The following is an 18353-nucleotide window of genomic DNA, read 5'->3' on the forward strand; positions in this document are numbered from 1 at the left end:
ACATTTCCAAGACTGTGTGGAAATGCAGCACAGGAAAAGATGAATATTTATTACTATGCCAATGTCCACACAGATAATGCCAAGTATATGAAGAACAGCTGGGCATTCCCTATATCTTTCACTGAGACAGCTTTCCCGTTTCCTGCATTACAGGTTTTAAACCACAAGTCACTCAACAGAAGTGCTCCTGCAGTGTCCGGACATAATGTCAAAAGCTCTTCTCAGCTAACCGAGGAAACCAATGCAGGTGCTCTTCCCCAGTGCTGTTGTCTGTCCCCTCACGCTGGCCTTTAAAGCAGCAAAGCAGAAATGACTACTTATCCACAGTGCAGAAAAGGGGGGGGAGCATGCAGTGAATCACGAGATAATACAAACCACAAAACGTTAATACAGGAGAGAACACAGTTTTCCAACCTGGGCTTCAGCACGGATAGTTTCAGAGAGAAGCTTTTCCTGGGAACGCATGGAAATTAAAGATATGAAGGTATGAGGAGAGAGAGAGAGAAGAGGATTCAGAAGCACCCAGACGGGGGTGGGGTGTTGCACTAGGTGCAAGGGGAGAGGAAAGCATCAGGTCCGCTTCAGGTTGGAGTCGCCAAGGTTCTCCATGACAGCGCAAACCTAGCTCTCAAATCAAAAAGGCATTGTCCTCAAGCAGTTATTAGAGAAGGAGCAAGGAAGGGCAGGGAACCAGAAGAGGAAAAAAGGAAAGAGGAGATCAGAGAAAGGTATAACCCCAGCAGACACAGTCCCAACTGTCAATTATAAGAGCGGTTTCTAGCGTGACATTGTTCACACAGAGAGAAATACTCATGAGGAATGCACTGTGAACTGAAGACAAAGCTTGTTGCTTGAGAGTGGTGCACAAAATTCCTAGAGGAGTTCTGTCTTGGAGGAACTTTATTTTGGAAGTGGCCAGAACTGAAGGCGGTGTGGGGTGCCTTAGAGATGCAGGAGGCACCAGCTATCCTGACTTTCCTTGCCTCTTACCTGGTCACATCTGGGGCTGTGGTGGGGCGGACGTGCTTCATGATAGTCTGGATCCAGTTCCGGCGAATCCCCGAAGTCATGGCAGAGAGGGTGAACTCTCCTTCTTTCGTCTAGGCAAACGGAGAAAGAACTGTTAGGAGAAGAGATTATGCTGACCAGGGCTGGTCCCTCTGTCCCTTTCCAATACCTATGGTACAGAAAATATCTAGCTCCGCGTTTCCCAAACTGGGGGTTTGGGACCCACCAGTGAGTTGTGACACAATTTTTGATAGGTCGTGAAACTGACAGGGCAGATTAGGCTATGTCCATCAAGGGTTAAACAAGTTGCTACTTGGGACGGGTGGGGGGGAAGTATAATGGTGATTCTGCTGGATCACTAGTATAGCCACACCCCTTGGCATCTATAAATCAGGCAGCAACCTCTTAAAAATTTGGGAACCATTGATCTAGCTGATGATTCAGGGCAAGTTTTTAGAAGGATCTGTTAAGATAAGTCTGAAACACTTGACTATTTATTTGCAGGCTTCCATACACAGACTAGGGGCACAATCCTATGCATTTCTACTCAGAAATAAGTACACAATCCCATTGTGTCCAATATGTCTTACTCCCAGGAAAGTGTGCATAGGGTTGCAGCCCAGGTCACTCAATGTGAGGAATCAAAAACACACACCTATTCTCAAGGGACGAACACTCTCAGAGGTTTGCTTCAACAAGAATCAACACCTTGAACTGTGTCTGGAAACAGTGACACTCCGTCAGAATTGGGGTGTGGCCACTCTGTGGCATTCGACTCTGGCCGTCAGTGTTTTCAAACAATTAAAACAGCCAGGCAGTCTTCAAGAGCAACACCATGTACAACACACTGCAGCAGTCAAGACTGTAATCACATTCTCTCATTCCAAGGAGCAGGCACAGCAGATATACAAATGGAAGTTAACAGGAAGCACAGCTGCTGTTCTTCCTGCTGAAGAAATAACTTGAGCTTCCAAAAAACAAAGCTGGATCTCAAAGGACGCTCCAGCTGTGAACCTGATCCTTAAGGCAAAGCAAGGCCTTGTCCAGAACTAGCTGAAAGTGACAAAAGTAATAACTGTTCTCTCTCCCCCCCCCCATGACTGCAACCTCCTCTGTTTCAGTGCATGACCCATCTTGCTCCTCAAGTCTCTCTTACGTGGATCTGGAAGCCATAGTTCCTCTGGACAGGGTATTCTGTAACATCAAAGCACGTTGACAAGTCAATCTCCCCATCCAAATCGGCAGCCTGGGAAAACAAGAGAAGGAAAGGAATGTTTCAGAGCTGCTGGTTCAAGGAACTCTTAAAAGGCAACTCCCCCAACATCTCCAACAATCCAGGCTCACATGGACTGGGACGTACAAACTTGGGATATATCCTCAGGGGATAAACGGCTCAACAACCTACCTCCTCAGCCACAGAGTCCCGGTAGTATCTCAGGCTTTGATCCGTCAGTACAAACCAGTGCTTCTTCCACTATGGAACAAACATGACAAGTCATTGTATCAACTGTTGCCTTCCTGAGCCTAGAAATATTTGAGGGGGGGAGCATTTTTTGTTTTTGCTTTAAAGGAGGTTGCTTCCCCTAAATGGGGATCACCCATGCTGCACTGGAAACGCAATAGAATTTACTCATGTCAGCATCAAATGACTGAAGAAGCCAACACACGGCTAGTTCAGACATCACTTCTAGGTCTTTAACATGCCACATGCCCATCTCCAGAATTCTTTTAATCGGCAACAGCCCTACATTTCAGCACTGGACAGAATACCTCATTATATTTGATTAAGAAAAGGTGACACACAATTGAATCCATGTGCATCCCATTTCTGTTATTCTAAAATGGGTGACAAATTATGGGGATAATTCACCATCAAGTTTCTGGGTTTATGCTAATTGGTGCAATGTTCATAAGGGGTGGGTACAGTCTGCATTTTTTTTTCCTGGTAGCAGGATCTCAATTGCCCAGACTAACACCTTCTCTTGTAGCTGGCCTAGGAGGGATTTCATTGGAGCCTTACCTGCCCATCTTCGTACTGCTTGGTCAGCCATCCTTTCTTGAAGTTCAGCAGGTCAGGCTGCAAGGAGAGGCAAGAAGAAAAACTTGTGAGTTCTTCTCAGAACTCAGTATGGACAACAGAGGGAAATATGCAAGTAATCTTGTTTTTCAATAGAAGCCCTGATAAAAGCCTCAGCATAAATGAAAAAAAGACATAGTGGAAATGGAATCTCAAAAAAGACATAGTGAAAATGGAAAAGGTGCAAAAGAGAGCGACTAAGATGATTACGGGGCTGGGGCACCTTCCTTACGAGGAAAGGCTACGGCGCTTGGGCCTCTTCAGCCTAGAAAAGAGACGCCTGAGGGGGGACATGATTGAGACATACAAAATTATGCAGGGGATGGACAGAGTGGATAGGGAGATGCTCTTTACACTCTCACATAACACCAGATCCAGGGGACATCCACTAAAATTGAGTGTTGGGAGAGTTAGAACAGACAAGAGAAAATATTCCTTTACTCAGCGTGTGGTTGGTCTGTGGAACTCCTTGCCACAGGATGTGGTGATGGCATCTGGTCTGGACGCCTTTAAAAGGGGATTGGACAAGTTTCTGGAGGAAAAATCCATTACAGGGTACAAGCCATGATGTGCATGTGCAACCTCCTGATTCTAGAAACGGGCTATGTCAGATGCAAGGGAGGGCACCAGGATGAGGTCTCTTGTTATCCGGTGTGCTCCCTGGGGCATTTGGTGGGCCGCTGTGAGATACAGGAAGCTGGACTAGATGGGCCTATGGCCTGATCCAGTGGGGCTGTTCTTATGTTCTTATGAAATCCTGGCTCATTCTTCCTAGGTGTTTGCATGCAGTATTATATGAAAGAGAAACATGGATTGATAAAGAATGTGGCAAGACAGCTGAACCCGCTCCATCACAGACATACTTAAATGATGTTACTTTTGAGTTTCTAATAAGGAAAAGCACAGTGGCCAAAGACTGCTGGGGTCCTATGATTTTGGAATAAAAAACTGCATCATTTGTAAGAGGAGGAGGAGCCACAGTTCAGTGGGAGACCATGTGCTTTCTGGCACCTCTTTGTTAAATCATCTTAGATAGCAGAACCGAGAAAGATCTCTGCCCTGAGGCCCTCTTAGTTAGAAGTCCAAAAGGTAGCCTCATGTTCTCTCTCAATTGCCCACATTTGTAGGCACTGGTCTGTTTGCTTGCCCTTGTGCTCCTTGCTGAAATCTTGCCACATCAACAGAGGTTCAAGAACTATTTTGCTGCAGAGCAACAGGAAAAAAAAAAGACAGCCCATGTGGGATCACAGCAGGAGTGATGGACCAGACAGATCCAGGTTCAAATCTTCACTCAACCATGAAGCTCCCCGAGTGATCTTGGCCAAGTCACCATCTCTCACTTCAACAGGCTGCAGGAGGCAGGGCTGAGGATAAGACATCTTTTAGGAGCAGTGGGGGAACAGATGCAAGAAACCAGATCCTTTGCCCAAAATGGAAAGAGAATGCCAATCAACTGCTCTGGGGCTCACGGGAGAAAGAGACGCCGTTCCAAGTACCAGCCGGCAAGCAGAATTCTGCCAGTCAAGAAATTCTGATGTGTGGAAGAATTCTGGAGAGTGGGCAACACCAGTCACGGCTGCCCATCACAGAAATATCTATGCGCTGACCTACCTTGTCCATCTGCTCATATGCCAATTCACAAAGCCTTCTAGGTTGCACTCCTTAATTATCTGGGCTTTTATTTATAAACTCTGCTGGGCAAGGCTGGCAGCTGGCAGTCACATGGGACAGCAGGATTCAACCTATTGCTGGAGTTCCTATTTACGTGACCTCAAAATATACTAGATGGGGGGGGCTTGTGTCGCAGAAGGGTCTTTTCCAGCATCTGATGGGCCTTGAATAGTTGGGTTTCAGTGGCTCTAAGAGTAAGACAGGCCATGGCTAAATAAAGCCAATACACTGGGTAATGAAAAAGTTCCTCACATTGGGGGCAACTGCTCCTCTTTAATGCGTGGGAAACAGCAGAAAAGTGTCTCTACCCAAGGAGGAAGTCCACAGCACAAACCTGGGAGAAGCCGCGGCATCCTCTTTCCAGCCATGTCCAGTCACATGCCTCTAGGAAGCCACAGGTAGGACAGGCAGGCAGCAGCCCGCCACTGCTGCACTCTCCCAGTATCCTGGCTCCACTAAGCAGTTGACCATGAACTTCTCACCTCCCCTTTCAAAGACATCTAAGCTAGTGGTGTCACCCATCTTGCGTCAACACATCTTCTAAAATTGAGGACCTAAACAGCACATTCTCTGGTCGAGTACAGCCTGCACGAAAACCAATGCAATTGAGCGGCCCTGAGTTCTAATGTTGGGGAGCAACAGCTGCACGTTTTCCTAGACTTAGAAGCCCAAAAGGCTTTGGTCTCCTTTGTGTAGTCAAGGGGCCCTGCTCCCTTGACCATTTGTCCTTTCCTGAACTTTTTTTCCAGTCCCAAGATCTCAATCCAATCAGACTTGGTTAGATTAGAAGATCCTAGCTTGCTGCCTTGAACTCTGTGCATGCTGAGAGTTAAGATGGATCCGGTTTACAGAGCAAACTGGCCCGAGGGGGACGTAAATTGCAAAGCGAACAGCACCAATTAATTGAACACAGTAGCACAGGAGAGAGTGGGACTATACAGACATCTCCTATATCCGCCATCCACTGTTTCCGTTATCCACAGATCACGGGGATACCAGGGAACTACATAAAAAACATGTAGGAAGTAAGGAAAAAAAAAACCCCAAAATAGCTTCCCCTACCATTGAGGGTTCTTGAGCCCTCAAAACCACTGCATTTCAAAGGCTATAGATAGTCTTCTGAGCTCCCTGCATTCTCTTCCAGATCAAGCAAGGACACCTCCCTCCTCCCAGGCTCACTCTAGAATGTGAAGGGCTTCCGTGCAATGCTAGGGGAAGCTATTTGGGGCTTTTTTCTTCACTTTCCATATGTTTTTTAAAGTGGTCCCAGGTATCTGCAGATTCGTGGTATCCACGGGGGGGGGGGAACAGAAACCCCATGGATACAGGGGGACATCAGTCCTTATTTGAGAAGGGGTGGCTTCCTCCTTCAAGCTCAAATGTGAATCTCTCGCACAAAGTGCAATGAACCCTGATTGCCATTCCCAGAATGCTGTTTAATAAGAGGGAAACCGATACCATCTCAGGAATAGAAAGCTCCCGGTGGCCTAGGAACACAATTGCACAGGATAAACCCACTGGATGCAAAGCCTAAGATAGTAGCCCTTGCATTTAGAAGGATTCGCGAGGCTGGCAGGAGAGCAAGCCAGGCAACTTAAACAGGTATTGTTTATCCTGAGTTTAGGCCAACACATTTCCAGTTCCTCACCCAGGAAGTTTCGTCATATCAAGAGGACTGGGCCCTGAGGCAAAACCTTTCCTCATCTACCTGGCATGACAAAAGGATTCCAAGGAACACAAAAAACGCAACACACATTTCAACATTTACTCCCAACTGCTTTAGATCCCCTTTGTGAAAGTTTGTCTCAGATGCACTTGGTGTAGTGTAGACAAGTCTGCATCACCTGATGGGTGCAACATTAAGAGACAACTTGCGTGCGTGGATCACAGTGTCACGGAACAAAGACTGCCAGCTCACCTCACATCGCCAGCTTGCGTTGTAGTGGCATACATTCTGTATGCAGAACGACCAAGAATTAAGTGAGGCACATGCAGGTGTGCTGTGACCCAGCCCTTGGAAAGACCACATCCATCATTTCTAGCCAGGAGAAGCCCAGATGCTGGCTGCAGCTTGAGAGGCCTGCCCTACAACATGAAATCCAGTTTCCCAGAAGGAACAATTATCCCCCAAGGCAGGTAGGACGGAGAGCTGGGCGACAGGGAGAGCAGGTACAGGGACCGCCAAGAGGTCACATTTTGGAGACACAATAGATCAGACAGCAAGAGCATAGGAGGGACAAGAGGCCACTCAAAGAGCGATGAATGTTTACTCTGTCTGACCCAAGAGATGTAGTCAAAAGCAAGTTAAAAGTTGTCTAATAAACGATCAAAATGGTGACAGGCAGACCAAGACATGCCCTGTGAAGGGTGTGTTCATTTATGGCATATCCAGCCTATCTTTGGAGAGGAAGGGTCACTTTTCTCAGGAATAGAATACGGTCACCTCCTTTTCTCTTCCTGCACTGAACGCATTTGGTGATTGAAACTTCAGGGACAAAGGTGTGCTCTACACATCACTTGTGCAAGCTGCCTCTCATCCTCGTTCCCTGTGAAACAGCCACACACGTGCAACAAGCTGCCACAAACGCCAGGTCTCATCCTGCTCAGAAGGCACGGAAAGACTTGCCTTTCGATAAAGGTCCCATTCCGATAAGGCTAATCCAGTCTTCAGGGGAATCTTGGAGCGGCAGAGGGAGATGCAAACAGAGGGAGAGAGAGGCAGTAAACTGCCATGGAAAAAACATTTCCCTGTGGCTGATGGGAATCCTGCCCAAACAAAGCAAAAAGTAGGAGGGCCACTTGCTAACTAAACCACACAATTTCTTGCCACCGTTGAATGGCTGGCACCGATGAATGGCATCATACCTTTACAGAAACACGCCATCCAGTAGTTAAAGGATGCTCAACAGGGCAAACCCACCATTTCCAAGCCCTAAACCTGCAGCAACAGAGATGATGTATGGAAAACATATTCACCTGTCACTTGTGCAAAGGAACCTGAAGCAGAGCAAGCCGGTTTGGGTGGAATGGAATAAGGCTCCCCCGCAATTGGAGCAACACAACCAGGCTGGCAAGTACCACTTTCAGCAGCTGCGAGGCCAGTGGTGACTGTGGCACTGAACCAGCCTGTTCGTGGACAAACAAGCTTCCAAAGAGGACCTGACGTGAATGGGACAAAACAGGCATCCGGTAGAACCAGTTAGGGAAAAGTCCAAGGTGTGTGTACCAGATGGGGGAGGCGAAAGGTCACAGCTCCATGGCAGAACACATGCAAACAGTCCCAGGCTAAATCTGTGTCATCTCCAGTTAAAGGATTGTGGGCATCTTTCCTTAGAGAGACCTTTCTCTGCCCAAAGCCTTAGAAGTTTATTGCAAGGCAGTGCCTTCTGGTGCTTCTAGGCCAGTGGCACCTGGCCATACAGATTATTCTCATGGGTGCAATGTGCTACTGCTGTCATGGGGAACTTGTGGCACTGCTGTGCCTGGTCAAACCCCACTGGAAGCAGAAGTGGTTGGGGCAGCAGTGCACCGGTCCCCACAGAAGATGCGACTGTCAGCCCAGACAGGTGGGCTCTCCAGACCCTTGGCCAGTGCCTGATGCAATACCACACATTCTGGGACACCCATCAACTCCAAACACAGCCTAGACAACTCAGATTCCAGCCTATCCAGAGCAGAAAGAAGACACCTGCGGAACCAGACAGAAATACCTGCAGAGCAAATAATTTTTAACAACACTGCAGGTTATGAGCTTCTTTGCCACTCTCAACACCCACCCTAAGCTTGAACTTCCAAGTTAAAAGTCATTCGTATGACATAATGTCAAATCTCCAAAGCCTTATCCAGCTTCATTCCTTGTTCTTCAAGAGAGCACTTGCAGAAGAGATGACTGCCGTTTGTCCTCCAAGCAACGTCCTATCTCAGTTCCTCTGGCCAAGGGCAGACCCACCAAGACTCACCGTCATGGAAGACTCCGTTGATCTTCTATCCAGTGATTTAGCTCTGCGATGTGGGGACAAAGGAGACGTCGACATATCCAGAATGGAGCCTGGTGCTGTTTCCGCAGCAAAGTCCTGTAGGAAGTATGCCAGTCATAGGGTCACACATGGATGGGTTGAGCCAAAGCAGTTGTTCCCAAACATTTTTGCACTGGGTCGGCACATAAAAACACCTCGATCCATTTCTGGTAATGAGGCAGCCCTCATGAATAGCCTCAAGGCTTGAGGGGGCTTAGGGATGTGACCCAGACTTCAGCTGCCCCCACCACCCGTCACTGATGGACTTGGGGAAAAAAGACGCTCAGACATTGATATGATCTTCCTGTATTGACACAAGCTTACAAACTGCAGGAGCTCAGCTCTTTGCAGGGCAGTTAGCAGCTCTCTGGTTTTTGAACAGCCTCAGGGCTTGAGGCAATTAGTTCTCTGATCCTTCCAAAACTTGTGTTCATTGGAGGCTCTGCGGGACCCACCGGAAATCAGGTCCTGATCCACAGTTTGAGAAACGCTGAGCCAAAGGATTCAGGGAACATCAGCTGTTAGGTATGCATTTAGTTTTCCTGCTAAATTAACAGCTGGGGACAAAGAGCCACGTGTGACCCTTGAAAATTGCACAGGGTGTGCAGAACTCTATGCACCTAAATGCTCTGAATGGCCAAATGTAGCTTCTACGCATTTTCCAAACAAGCACGCACGAGGTAGTCCCTGAAAAGCAGGCAGAGGCCATCTCCCTGCCTTACCCGTTTCCTGGGGAAAACTCTCTTCTCGCTCCTGCCCTGCCGGGTCTCACTGGAGAGGGCAGGCCCAGTGGAGGTCTCCATGTGGTCAGCATTCTCAATATCCAACACCTCAAATTTCTCAATTACTTGAGACCTCCTAGAAGACAGACAAGAGAGAAAACCAGGGCTGTTTTAGACACAGGAGCTGGTACTGCCCTGGACAATTTATAACAGTTTCGTCTGCCACCTCGAGGCCATTCAACAAGAAGACTCTCCAGAGATTGTTGCTACAGTTCAGTCTTGCGTGTTTTGTCCTGTTGTCCAGAATTATTAGAAAAGGGATGAAATCATTAAAACAAGGTGGGCGGGGTTTAAAGAATGCAAAGTACAATTGTGCATCACCAAGATCAATTTGCAGCATGGATGGGTTGGGTGGAAGATCTACCCAGCAGCACAAGTTGGAAGGACAGATGGGTACCATCCCACCCTTCAATGTAGCATGAAGCTGAAATCTAGTCAAGGAGAACTGTAGCTAAGCTCAACTTCTGAATTGATCTGCAGTCTCCTTTGACCCTTCAGTTTGGAGGGAAGAGACTGAAACAGGACAACACCACTGTCCAGGGCCAGAACTGTCAACACCTCCACATATCTTCAGCACATTATACTTTTCTGTGCATTTTAATTGTAAGCCACTTTAAAACAATCCTAGCAGGAGAGCAGAATATAAATTTAAAAGAAAAAAAAAAGCAAGCAAGTACACTAGAAAACAAGCCCCTTTGATGAACAAAGCAATGTTTGCTGTCAAGTTAATGCGCTTGAGATCAGGCCACAAGACTCACTGGACCAGAGGAAAGAAGGTCTTCTTTTAAATGGAACAATAACAGCTCTGGAATCCAATGCGTGCTCTATCAAAAGCAACCTCAGATTGCCAGGACTGAGCAATGGGATATTTAAGCTATGGGATCTTGGTGGTCAACAACACCATCATGCAAATGAGAGATGGTTTTTCTCACACACACAACACACACACACACACACACACTTTTTGGGCAAAAGTGGCTCTTTTTGTTATGGGAAGAATTTTGAATGGGAACAAATGCAATTTGAGGAAAATGGTTCATTAGTCACTCTTAAAAATGCCAATACCACTTCCCGCAAACACACATTTTAAGATAAAATGCCAGTGTTTTCAGCCAAGATTGGAATGTTAGGAATGTGTGTCGGCCACGTGAAGCCATGTCGGTTTAATAAAGTCAACCACTTAGTGATACTAATTTCTAGTAAGAGATGCATCACTGGACTGGAAGGGGAAGGATGAGAATGAGATTCAGTCCTCAACTGCTTAAGACAGGAGGCTCATCTGTGGCAGGAGCCGCTCCAGCCCGCCCTACATTATCAGGATCAACACAAGCACAGAGCAAAAGCAAAGGAAGGGTTCCCCACACCAAGACACATCTCCAAATGACTTTAAGACACCCAAAGCCATACACTGCAGGGGAGGCAAACACAAAAGAAAAATCACCATCCAAACAAGCCCCTCTCAATCCCTTTCTCAACAGCCAAGCTACTTGTGTACTGGAACATCTGCTAATCATTTTCAACCAACAGTGGCCTTGTGTGTCCTTTACGTTTTGCTTTTAAATACATTTTTTGGTGCTCCCTCCCCACATCTCGGTTTTGCCACAGGGACAAAGGTGAGGCAAACCTGGTCCACAAATTAACATTTGTCTTGGGGCCAAATAGCAATGGCCTGGAGAGAAATCACTGACAACAAAACAGAACCAAAAAAAAAAATGCAGCTGATTTCTTATGGAAAGGGGCCACCGAGTTGTCTACTGCTCGAGATTTGAGATGAGATGGTAGCGAAGCAGGCGGAGTAAGAGGCGGACACGTCACACAGCAGGAGAAGGTGGAGAGCAACAAGACCTGGAAGAAAAGAAAGCTGGAAAATGAATGAACAGAAAAATCATATCGTCCCCCTCCCACATCCAAACCAAAAATCACTCCAAGATTTTTAAAAGGGGGATTACAAAAAAAAAAAAACAAAAAAAACAACCCAAAACCACAAACACAAAATCATCAGCAAAACAAAACTTTAATCACTGCAAACCCCCATAAATCACATTTCCACCATGTGCGGTCATCATTCTGATTGTCAGAGAAAGGAGGTGGGTGCGATGTGGCCATGAGGACAGCAGCACAACAGGATAGGCCCCGTTCTCCACCCAGCCCAAGTTTGCAGAAATGGCTCCCCTGAGAGCTCCAGGGAAGCACAGGCAGCTGAAGGGGCACTAGGCTGAGACAGACATTCGGCAGAAGCCCTGACTGCTGCAAGAGATCTGGGGGGGGGGGGTGGCATGCAAAGAAGGGGGGTCGCTGCCTCTTCCTTTATCCGTATGCTCTACCTCCCAGCTGGTTCTTCCAGTGGCATGTATCTGGAAACCAGCTGGGGGGGAGCACTTGGAAAAGAGGGAGGAGGGGAAAAAAGCAGATGGTGCAGGAAGAGAGAAGAGGGAGATTTATGCATGCCCTTCTCCCACTGCTTCTTCCTTGCAAGACTGCACTTGCTTTGAGCTCTCTGGAGGGAACCAAGGATTCCCAAATCCCCATCTGCCTGCCGCTGAATGTTCATTTTAGCCCCAAGGTTGCAAAGAAATGCAAAGGGGAAGAAGGGGGCTGGGAGCAAAAGCCCCCAGGTCATGCTCTTGGGGGCAGGAGATAAATGAGAAGGCAGAATTTCCATGCAGGTTGTTAGTTGGGGGGCGGCCTGCCTTGCTCACATTTCACGGTGCGTCCCACGTGGAAGGAAATTGATAAGGGCCATTAAGGAAAGCCACTACTGAAAAGGATCTGCTATTGATTGAAAGAGCTTTCATTTCATTGCCATGATTTATTACTCAAGGAAGTGAAGGCAGCCAAGGAGCCTGGAGGAGAAGGGAGCCCAGGGCAGCTGGAAAGAGACAAGAGGGGACACACACACGGGGGGACAAATCCAGCCAGGCGGAAGGGGCAGAACGTGGCGGGGAGGAGATGGCCACTCTCCACTGCGTATGACCCCCTCCCCCAATAGCATGAGAGACTTATTCATCTCAAAGAGGTGAAAAACCAAGTCACAGCCAACGTGGGGCTTCTGTACCAAAATGAAAAGGCAAACACAGTGGATGGGTTGCGTCCTTCAAGTGGAGAGGCCATTTGGACTGTAGGAAGCAAGACACCAGTAACTGGTGAATTCTGGACCAACCACAGTCTGATGCTACAGAGAACCTCCCGTGATGACCAGCAGAGGGTGCTGCAACACCTGGGAACTGAAGGCAGGCCAAATGCACCAGAGCCGCCCCCAATTCCTTCACTGTCCCCTCCAAGCCTGATCCCCTCTTTGCTAGTTGCTGAAATATTGGTCAGTGTTGAACACAATCTGTCTGCCACGTGCTCTACAACTACAGTTCTTTAACTGGCTTTGTACCCATGGACTGACTCATTTTAGTTATCCACAGCACACTTAAAATGGTTTCAAACCATCTTAAGCTCCTTCGTTTCCCCTTGAGACCTCCTGGAACTCATAACCTTCTAAGGGGTGTAGGGAGTTAAAGGAAATATTTCGGGACATTCCCAGCATTGTCTTGACATTACAATTCCCAGGATACCTGCGCCGAAATCACGACAGCTTAAACCAGTCCAAAACTGGCTCACTGATTAGAGGTATCAATGTGGGTTCAAGTTCACTGCTTGGTAGCCAATTCATGCCTAATACCTTATTCTCCCAATGTTCCATTCAAGCAGTGAATTTCCCAACACACAGCTTCAGAAAAGAGGGTCATATCCACTCCCTTATCTACTCAAGCATGGAGTCTCAAAAGCACGAAAGAGCACTGGTCAGGGCTAAAACTCTGTGACCTGAAGGAGAAGGTTGCCAGGAACTCCTGACACCTCATGGAGTTTTTGGCATGGACCTCCCTGCTGAAGACAATCATTGAAGACACTAAGCTTCCATAGGCTAAGCGCTATGGCTAAGCGTTCACATAGGCTAAGCTAAGTAGGCTAAGCGCTCAGTTCACACAGGGCATAGGCAGGCTTCACCATTTCCTATGGCACAAGCCCGAGGATGATCAGTAGTGGCTGATACGGTGTCTTTAGAGAGAAGAGACCTGCCTGCTACTGAACACAGCTCAAGAACAGGTGCCACACAGTACATTTCCTCCTGGTATAGTCTGAACCTTCAGAACTCCTGACCCACTATGCAATAATGTAGGAGTAAAAGGAGGGGTTAATTAATCTGTGGAACTCCTTGCCACAGGATGTGGTGATGACATCTGGCCTGGATTCCTTTAAAAGGGGATTGGACAGATTTCTGGAGGAGAAGTCCAGCCCAGGTTACAAACCACGATTGGGGAAATGCAACCTTCTGGTTTTAGAAGTAGCCAATCTCTGAAGGCCAGGTGCAAGGGAGAGGCAACAGAATGCACATGCCTGCTCGCTGAGACATCTGGTGGGCCACTGTGAGAGACAGGAAGCTGGGCTAGATGGGCCTTTGGCCTGACCCCAGTAGGGATCTTCTGATGGTCTTATGTCTATATTCTTATGAGGGGAACAAGAGGATAAAGGCCAGGAGAATGTTGGTTGGGTATCGTGGGTCACTGCTAAAAGGATGTGCTTGCTCCTTGGGTGATTGGGGGGGGGAACGCTGAGGAAGGAAGTAGATCCCCCATAAACAAAGAGAGATCCGGCCCAAGTCTGGAATGGGGGTCTTTCAGGAAGGATGCCTCTCGGCCAGGTGCGACAAACAGCTGGTGTTCATTTCCAATTTGTTCAGCTCCAAATGACAACAGAATCAGTTCACAGGTGGAAACAGGATGTTAAATAAAGTAGCAGGTCAAGAAATCAGAAAAGAAGCCAAGCCAAGCCGGGAAGCAGGAGCATTTGCAGGAAGACCGGGAAATGTTAATTCACAGCGTGGATGGAGGGTGAGAGGGTCGTTCTGCCAGAGCCTACCTGCAGACAGACCAATTCATGAAAGATTAAGCCTCACTGGCTGCTAAGTGGAGCCTCCATGTAGAGAGGCAGTATACCTCTGAATGCCAGATGCTGGGGAACCCAACAGGGGAAGAGCTGTGCCCTTCATGCTCACTTTGGTTCGATTCCACAACATAGCTCTTCGCAAACCCCTGCTACGCCTTTCCAAGAACATCTGTACTCTGCTTTTCAAACAAGTTCTCCAAGCAGTTTACACAGTAGAATGAACAAGAAGATGGTTCCCCTTGCCCAGTCCTAAAAAGACACAAGGGGGATCCAGGGAACAGCCACTGGAACAGCTCTGGGACGGGACAGTTGCTGCCCCCTGCTCAACAGACAAGCACCGCTACTTTGAAAAGGTCTCTCAGTCCTGCTAGCAGGCAGCTGTGAGCTGTTCCTTGAGAGGGCCCAGCACCCGAATCCAGGCCTCCGCGTTATCTCATGCTAACTACATGTGGATGCGGCTGCTCTGCAGAATGAGGCCCTAGGGGCCTTACTCAACCATTAAAATGTGCAAAGCTGCACTTAGCTCCCCCACCCTGACTTAGGATTTGTGCTGAGCAGCCAACTGGTCTGAATTCTAAAAGGAATGCTGGAAGCAAAAAGGGAGAGCGCGTCAGAGCAAACGTGTCCATAGGAACTCAAGGGTGAGCAAGGAGAGTCGACAGACTCCCCTCCAGCCCTGTGCCCCCTCCCTCTGCACCGCACAGAGTTTTCAAGTCGCTCTCATCGGCCCCGGAACCAGGCACAGATCTGCCGTCAGTCTGGGGTCTGGACCTGAGCGTGCAAAAGCTTCAAGAGCAGGAGACTTAGAAGCTTGTTTTGTTCTTCAAACAGGAAAGCTAACCTCTTCAAGTTCTGCACCCCCTACCACAAGCCATTACTCCACGGAGCACAACTGCCGTCGTAAGACAGGAGGCCAAGAAAGAGGAATTTGCTCATATCCCAGCGATTTTCAACCACTGCGCTGCGGCATATTGGTGCGCCACAAATAGCTGCAGGCGTGCCACGGGCGCTTGGGGGAGAATCATTTGTTAAGTAGGGCCGTTGGGGGATGTGAGCCCCCTACCAACAGCGCGGCACGCCTTGCCAACTGTGTTAAAAAAACTGATAGTGTGTCTTGATGATTTTAGTGCCTTGTGCTGTGACGTGATAAAGGTTGAAAATCAATGCCGTATCCCTTTGGGACTTGGACATAATTCTCCAGCTAGCAGGTAATTTCATTTGGAGATTTTTAATATATCTACCAGGTGTGGCAAAACAGGCTCTCTGACCGTCAGTTCATGCTCAGAGTTGGCGCCGTTTCAGCTAAGAAAACCTTGCAAAGAAGGCCGCCTTGGCCACCAAGAGCCAAAAGAAGGTGGCTCGGAAACTAGGAAGCAACCACACCTGTTCCTTACCTCCTCTCATTGCCGAAGAGACGAGCCACTTCTTCCCTGCCGGGGCTGCGCGCCCGGGCTCTCCGCTCCAGCCGCTTCCGCTCCGCTTGGAAGGCTTCACGGTTACTGATCCGAATGGCCTTGGGGACATCGGCCAGGGTGGCATACTGCCGGCTGGCTTTAAAGGACAAGGGGTGGCCCATCGCCCCGTCTGGGCCAGCGTCCTTGTGCGCGCCCAGGCAGCCACTCCGCGTGTCCAGGGAGTTGAGGGAGAAGCTGTACACCATCCGGCTGCCTGGCTGGGAACCTGGGGAAGGAAAGGACCGGCTGTGCTCCTGGGAGGGCGATTTGGGATCACTGTACCTGTTGTTGGGGACGCTGGGACTGGGAGGGGAAGGCGGGGTCGGCAGTTGCTGCTCCTCCAGCTTGAGGTCTTGCTTGGTCTTCTCCAAGGAGAAATAGCCGCTCTCCACGCGTGCCTTCCGCCCACAGTCGCTCCGGTCGCCATTCATGCTGCTGTCATCTGCAGGGCGGGGCAAGGACAGAAGACCACAGGTTAGGTCACCCCATCTGCATCCCAGCCACCCTCTTAAGGCGATCAGGGCAGCATCTGTGTGGGATTATCTACCAAAAACAGTACATTACAGGTATTTGAATGCTTCAATTTCAAACCCCACCTCTCTTCCGTTTGCCGTCATGACAGCACAAAACACACAAGCAATAAAATTCGCAATAACAGCACCATCTATTTAATTTGCAGGTTTTCCAGTTTATTTTTTCAAAGATTTCAGGGCTTTTTTTTTTCTTTTTTTTTGCAAAAACGAGAAGTGCAGAAAGTGGTGTTTATGTGTTTTTATTCCGTTATTTATTTACACAGCAGGTAATTAGTCTCCGGAACTCCTTGCCACAGGAAGGGTGATGGCACCTGGCCTTGAAGCCTCTAAAAGCAGGAGGTCTGGTCTAGAGGGTAGAGCCTCCATTTGCCTGAAGATAACATCCACAAGGTCGCCGGTTCGAGGCCACTGGCACCGTGCGACCTTGAAGCAGCTGACAAGCTGAGCCGAGCGATTCCATCTGCTCTGAGCGTGGGAGGATGGAGGCCAGAATGTGAAACCAGATCAGAGTGAAACACCTGAATGTTGTGGTTCTTGAAAGAAAGAACCTTCTTTCATTTGTAAAAATCCCTACGGGGATTTAAATAAGCCTGCCTATGTAAACCGCCTTGAATATAGTCTTGTATAAAGACCAAGAAAGGCGGTATATAAATACCTATATTATTATTATTATTAAAAGGGAATTGGACAGATTTCTGGAGGACAAATCCATCACAGGTTACAAGCCACGATGGGCATGTGCAACATCCTGGTTCTGGAAGTAGGCTGCCACGGAATATCCTGCGCAAGGGAGTGGCAACAAGATGCAGGTTTCTTGTTGTCTTGGTGGGTCCTTGTGAGATACAGGAAGCTGGACTAGGTGGGCCCTTGTTCTGATCCAGCGGGGCTCTTTTTATGTTCTTATGCTGATAAACACATTTTATTCTCTGTCCTTCACACCTACCCAAGTAGTCTCATAATATCCAAGACAAGAAGACCTTGATTAATCAAAGATGCCAGGAACAGTGCCCACCTCTCCCCCAAGGGCTCCAAGAGGAAAGCTATCGCTGGGAAGCCTCACAACATAGGCAAAGCAAAGGCTTGGCTCCCTCTAATCTGCCCTTGCTACGAATCCAAGGGGAAAAACTCATCATCACTAGCAGGAAGCTGAGGCCAGGTCCCTATTGTTTTATGAAGAACAATATGGTCAACACTGGCACGCTAATTAGAGGAGATTAAAAGGCAAAGATGGGAGAGAGAAACAGGATCTTGCTGGCTGGGTTTGGTGCAAATGCTTCAGATGGAGAGTTCTCTGGTGTACAAGAAACCCTCTGTTCAGTCCCTGCTAGGCGTAAGAGCCCCAAAGGCACCCTCCATCTAGAGCAGGGGTCTCCAAACCCCGGCCTGGGGGCCAGATATGGCCCGCAGTGAGCCTCTATCCAGCCCGCGGCCAGCCTCTTGTTCCCTGAAAGCCTCTGGTCCACTTGGCTGAACATGATTGTCGCTGTGCTCTGGCTGCATCTGGAGGGTGTTTTAAGGGCCAGAGGTTGAATGAATGAGCTCATTCATTCATTTATTCACTCATCTAAGTTCCATCTCTAATTTATTTATATAAATTTTATATTTAAATTTTTTTTTCTGGCCCTCTACACCGTGCGAGCTATTTGATGCGGCCCTCTGGCCAAAAAGTCTGGAGACCCCTGCTCTAGAGAGATGGGAGAGAAAAACATACCTGCAAGATTAAATCTTTCTCCATTTCTACTTGACTATGCTGTGCCCTATGGTCAATTCACATATCCTGTCTACTGCCATTCCCTCCACACTGGCCAGCCAGTCCAATTCCAGGAGAGGTCCTGATGCTGGTGTGCGCCTGAACTCCTGGGCTCTGCAAGGCCTTG

At 48.3% G+C, this 18353-nt stretch overlaps 1 protein-coding gene across 3 annotated transcripts in view; it reads right to left on the reverse strand.

Annotated features, from left to right (window-relative positions):
• Positions 1-18353, reverse strand: part of MPRIP (myosin phosphatase Rho interacting protein) — a 114306-nt gene that overhangs the window by 31580 nt on the left and 64373 nt on the right. For 2 of the 3 annotated variants that reach the window (XM_066640723.1, XM_066640724.1), the window contains exons 7-13: positions 16226-16385; positions 9495-9630; positions 8716-8829; positions 3029-3085; positions 2414-2482; positions 2165-2254; positions 991-1100 (exon numbers count right to left, since the gene is read on the reverse strand). In XM_066640723.1, the coding sequence (XP_066496820.1) occupies positions 991-1100; positions 2165-2254; positions 2414-2482; positions 3029-3085; positions 8716-8829; positions 9495-9630; positions 16226-16385 (736 nt within the window). Of the gene's footprint in view, positions 1-990; positions 1101-2164; positions 2255-2413; positions 2483-3028; positions 3086-8715; positions 8830-9494; positions 9631-15883; positions 16386-18353 lie in introns of all 3 variants that reach the window. The other variant, XM_066640725.1, reaches the window with a different exon arrangement.

Source organism: Tiliqua scincoides, chromosome 13 (assembly GCF_035046505.1).
Source record: "Tiliqua scincoides isolate rTilSci1 chromosome 13, rTilSci1.hap2, whole genome shotgun sequence".
Taxonomy (NCBI): Eukaryota; Metazoa; Chordata; class Lepidosauria; order Squamata; family Scincidae; genus Tiliqua; species Tiliqua scincoides.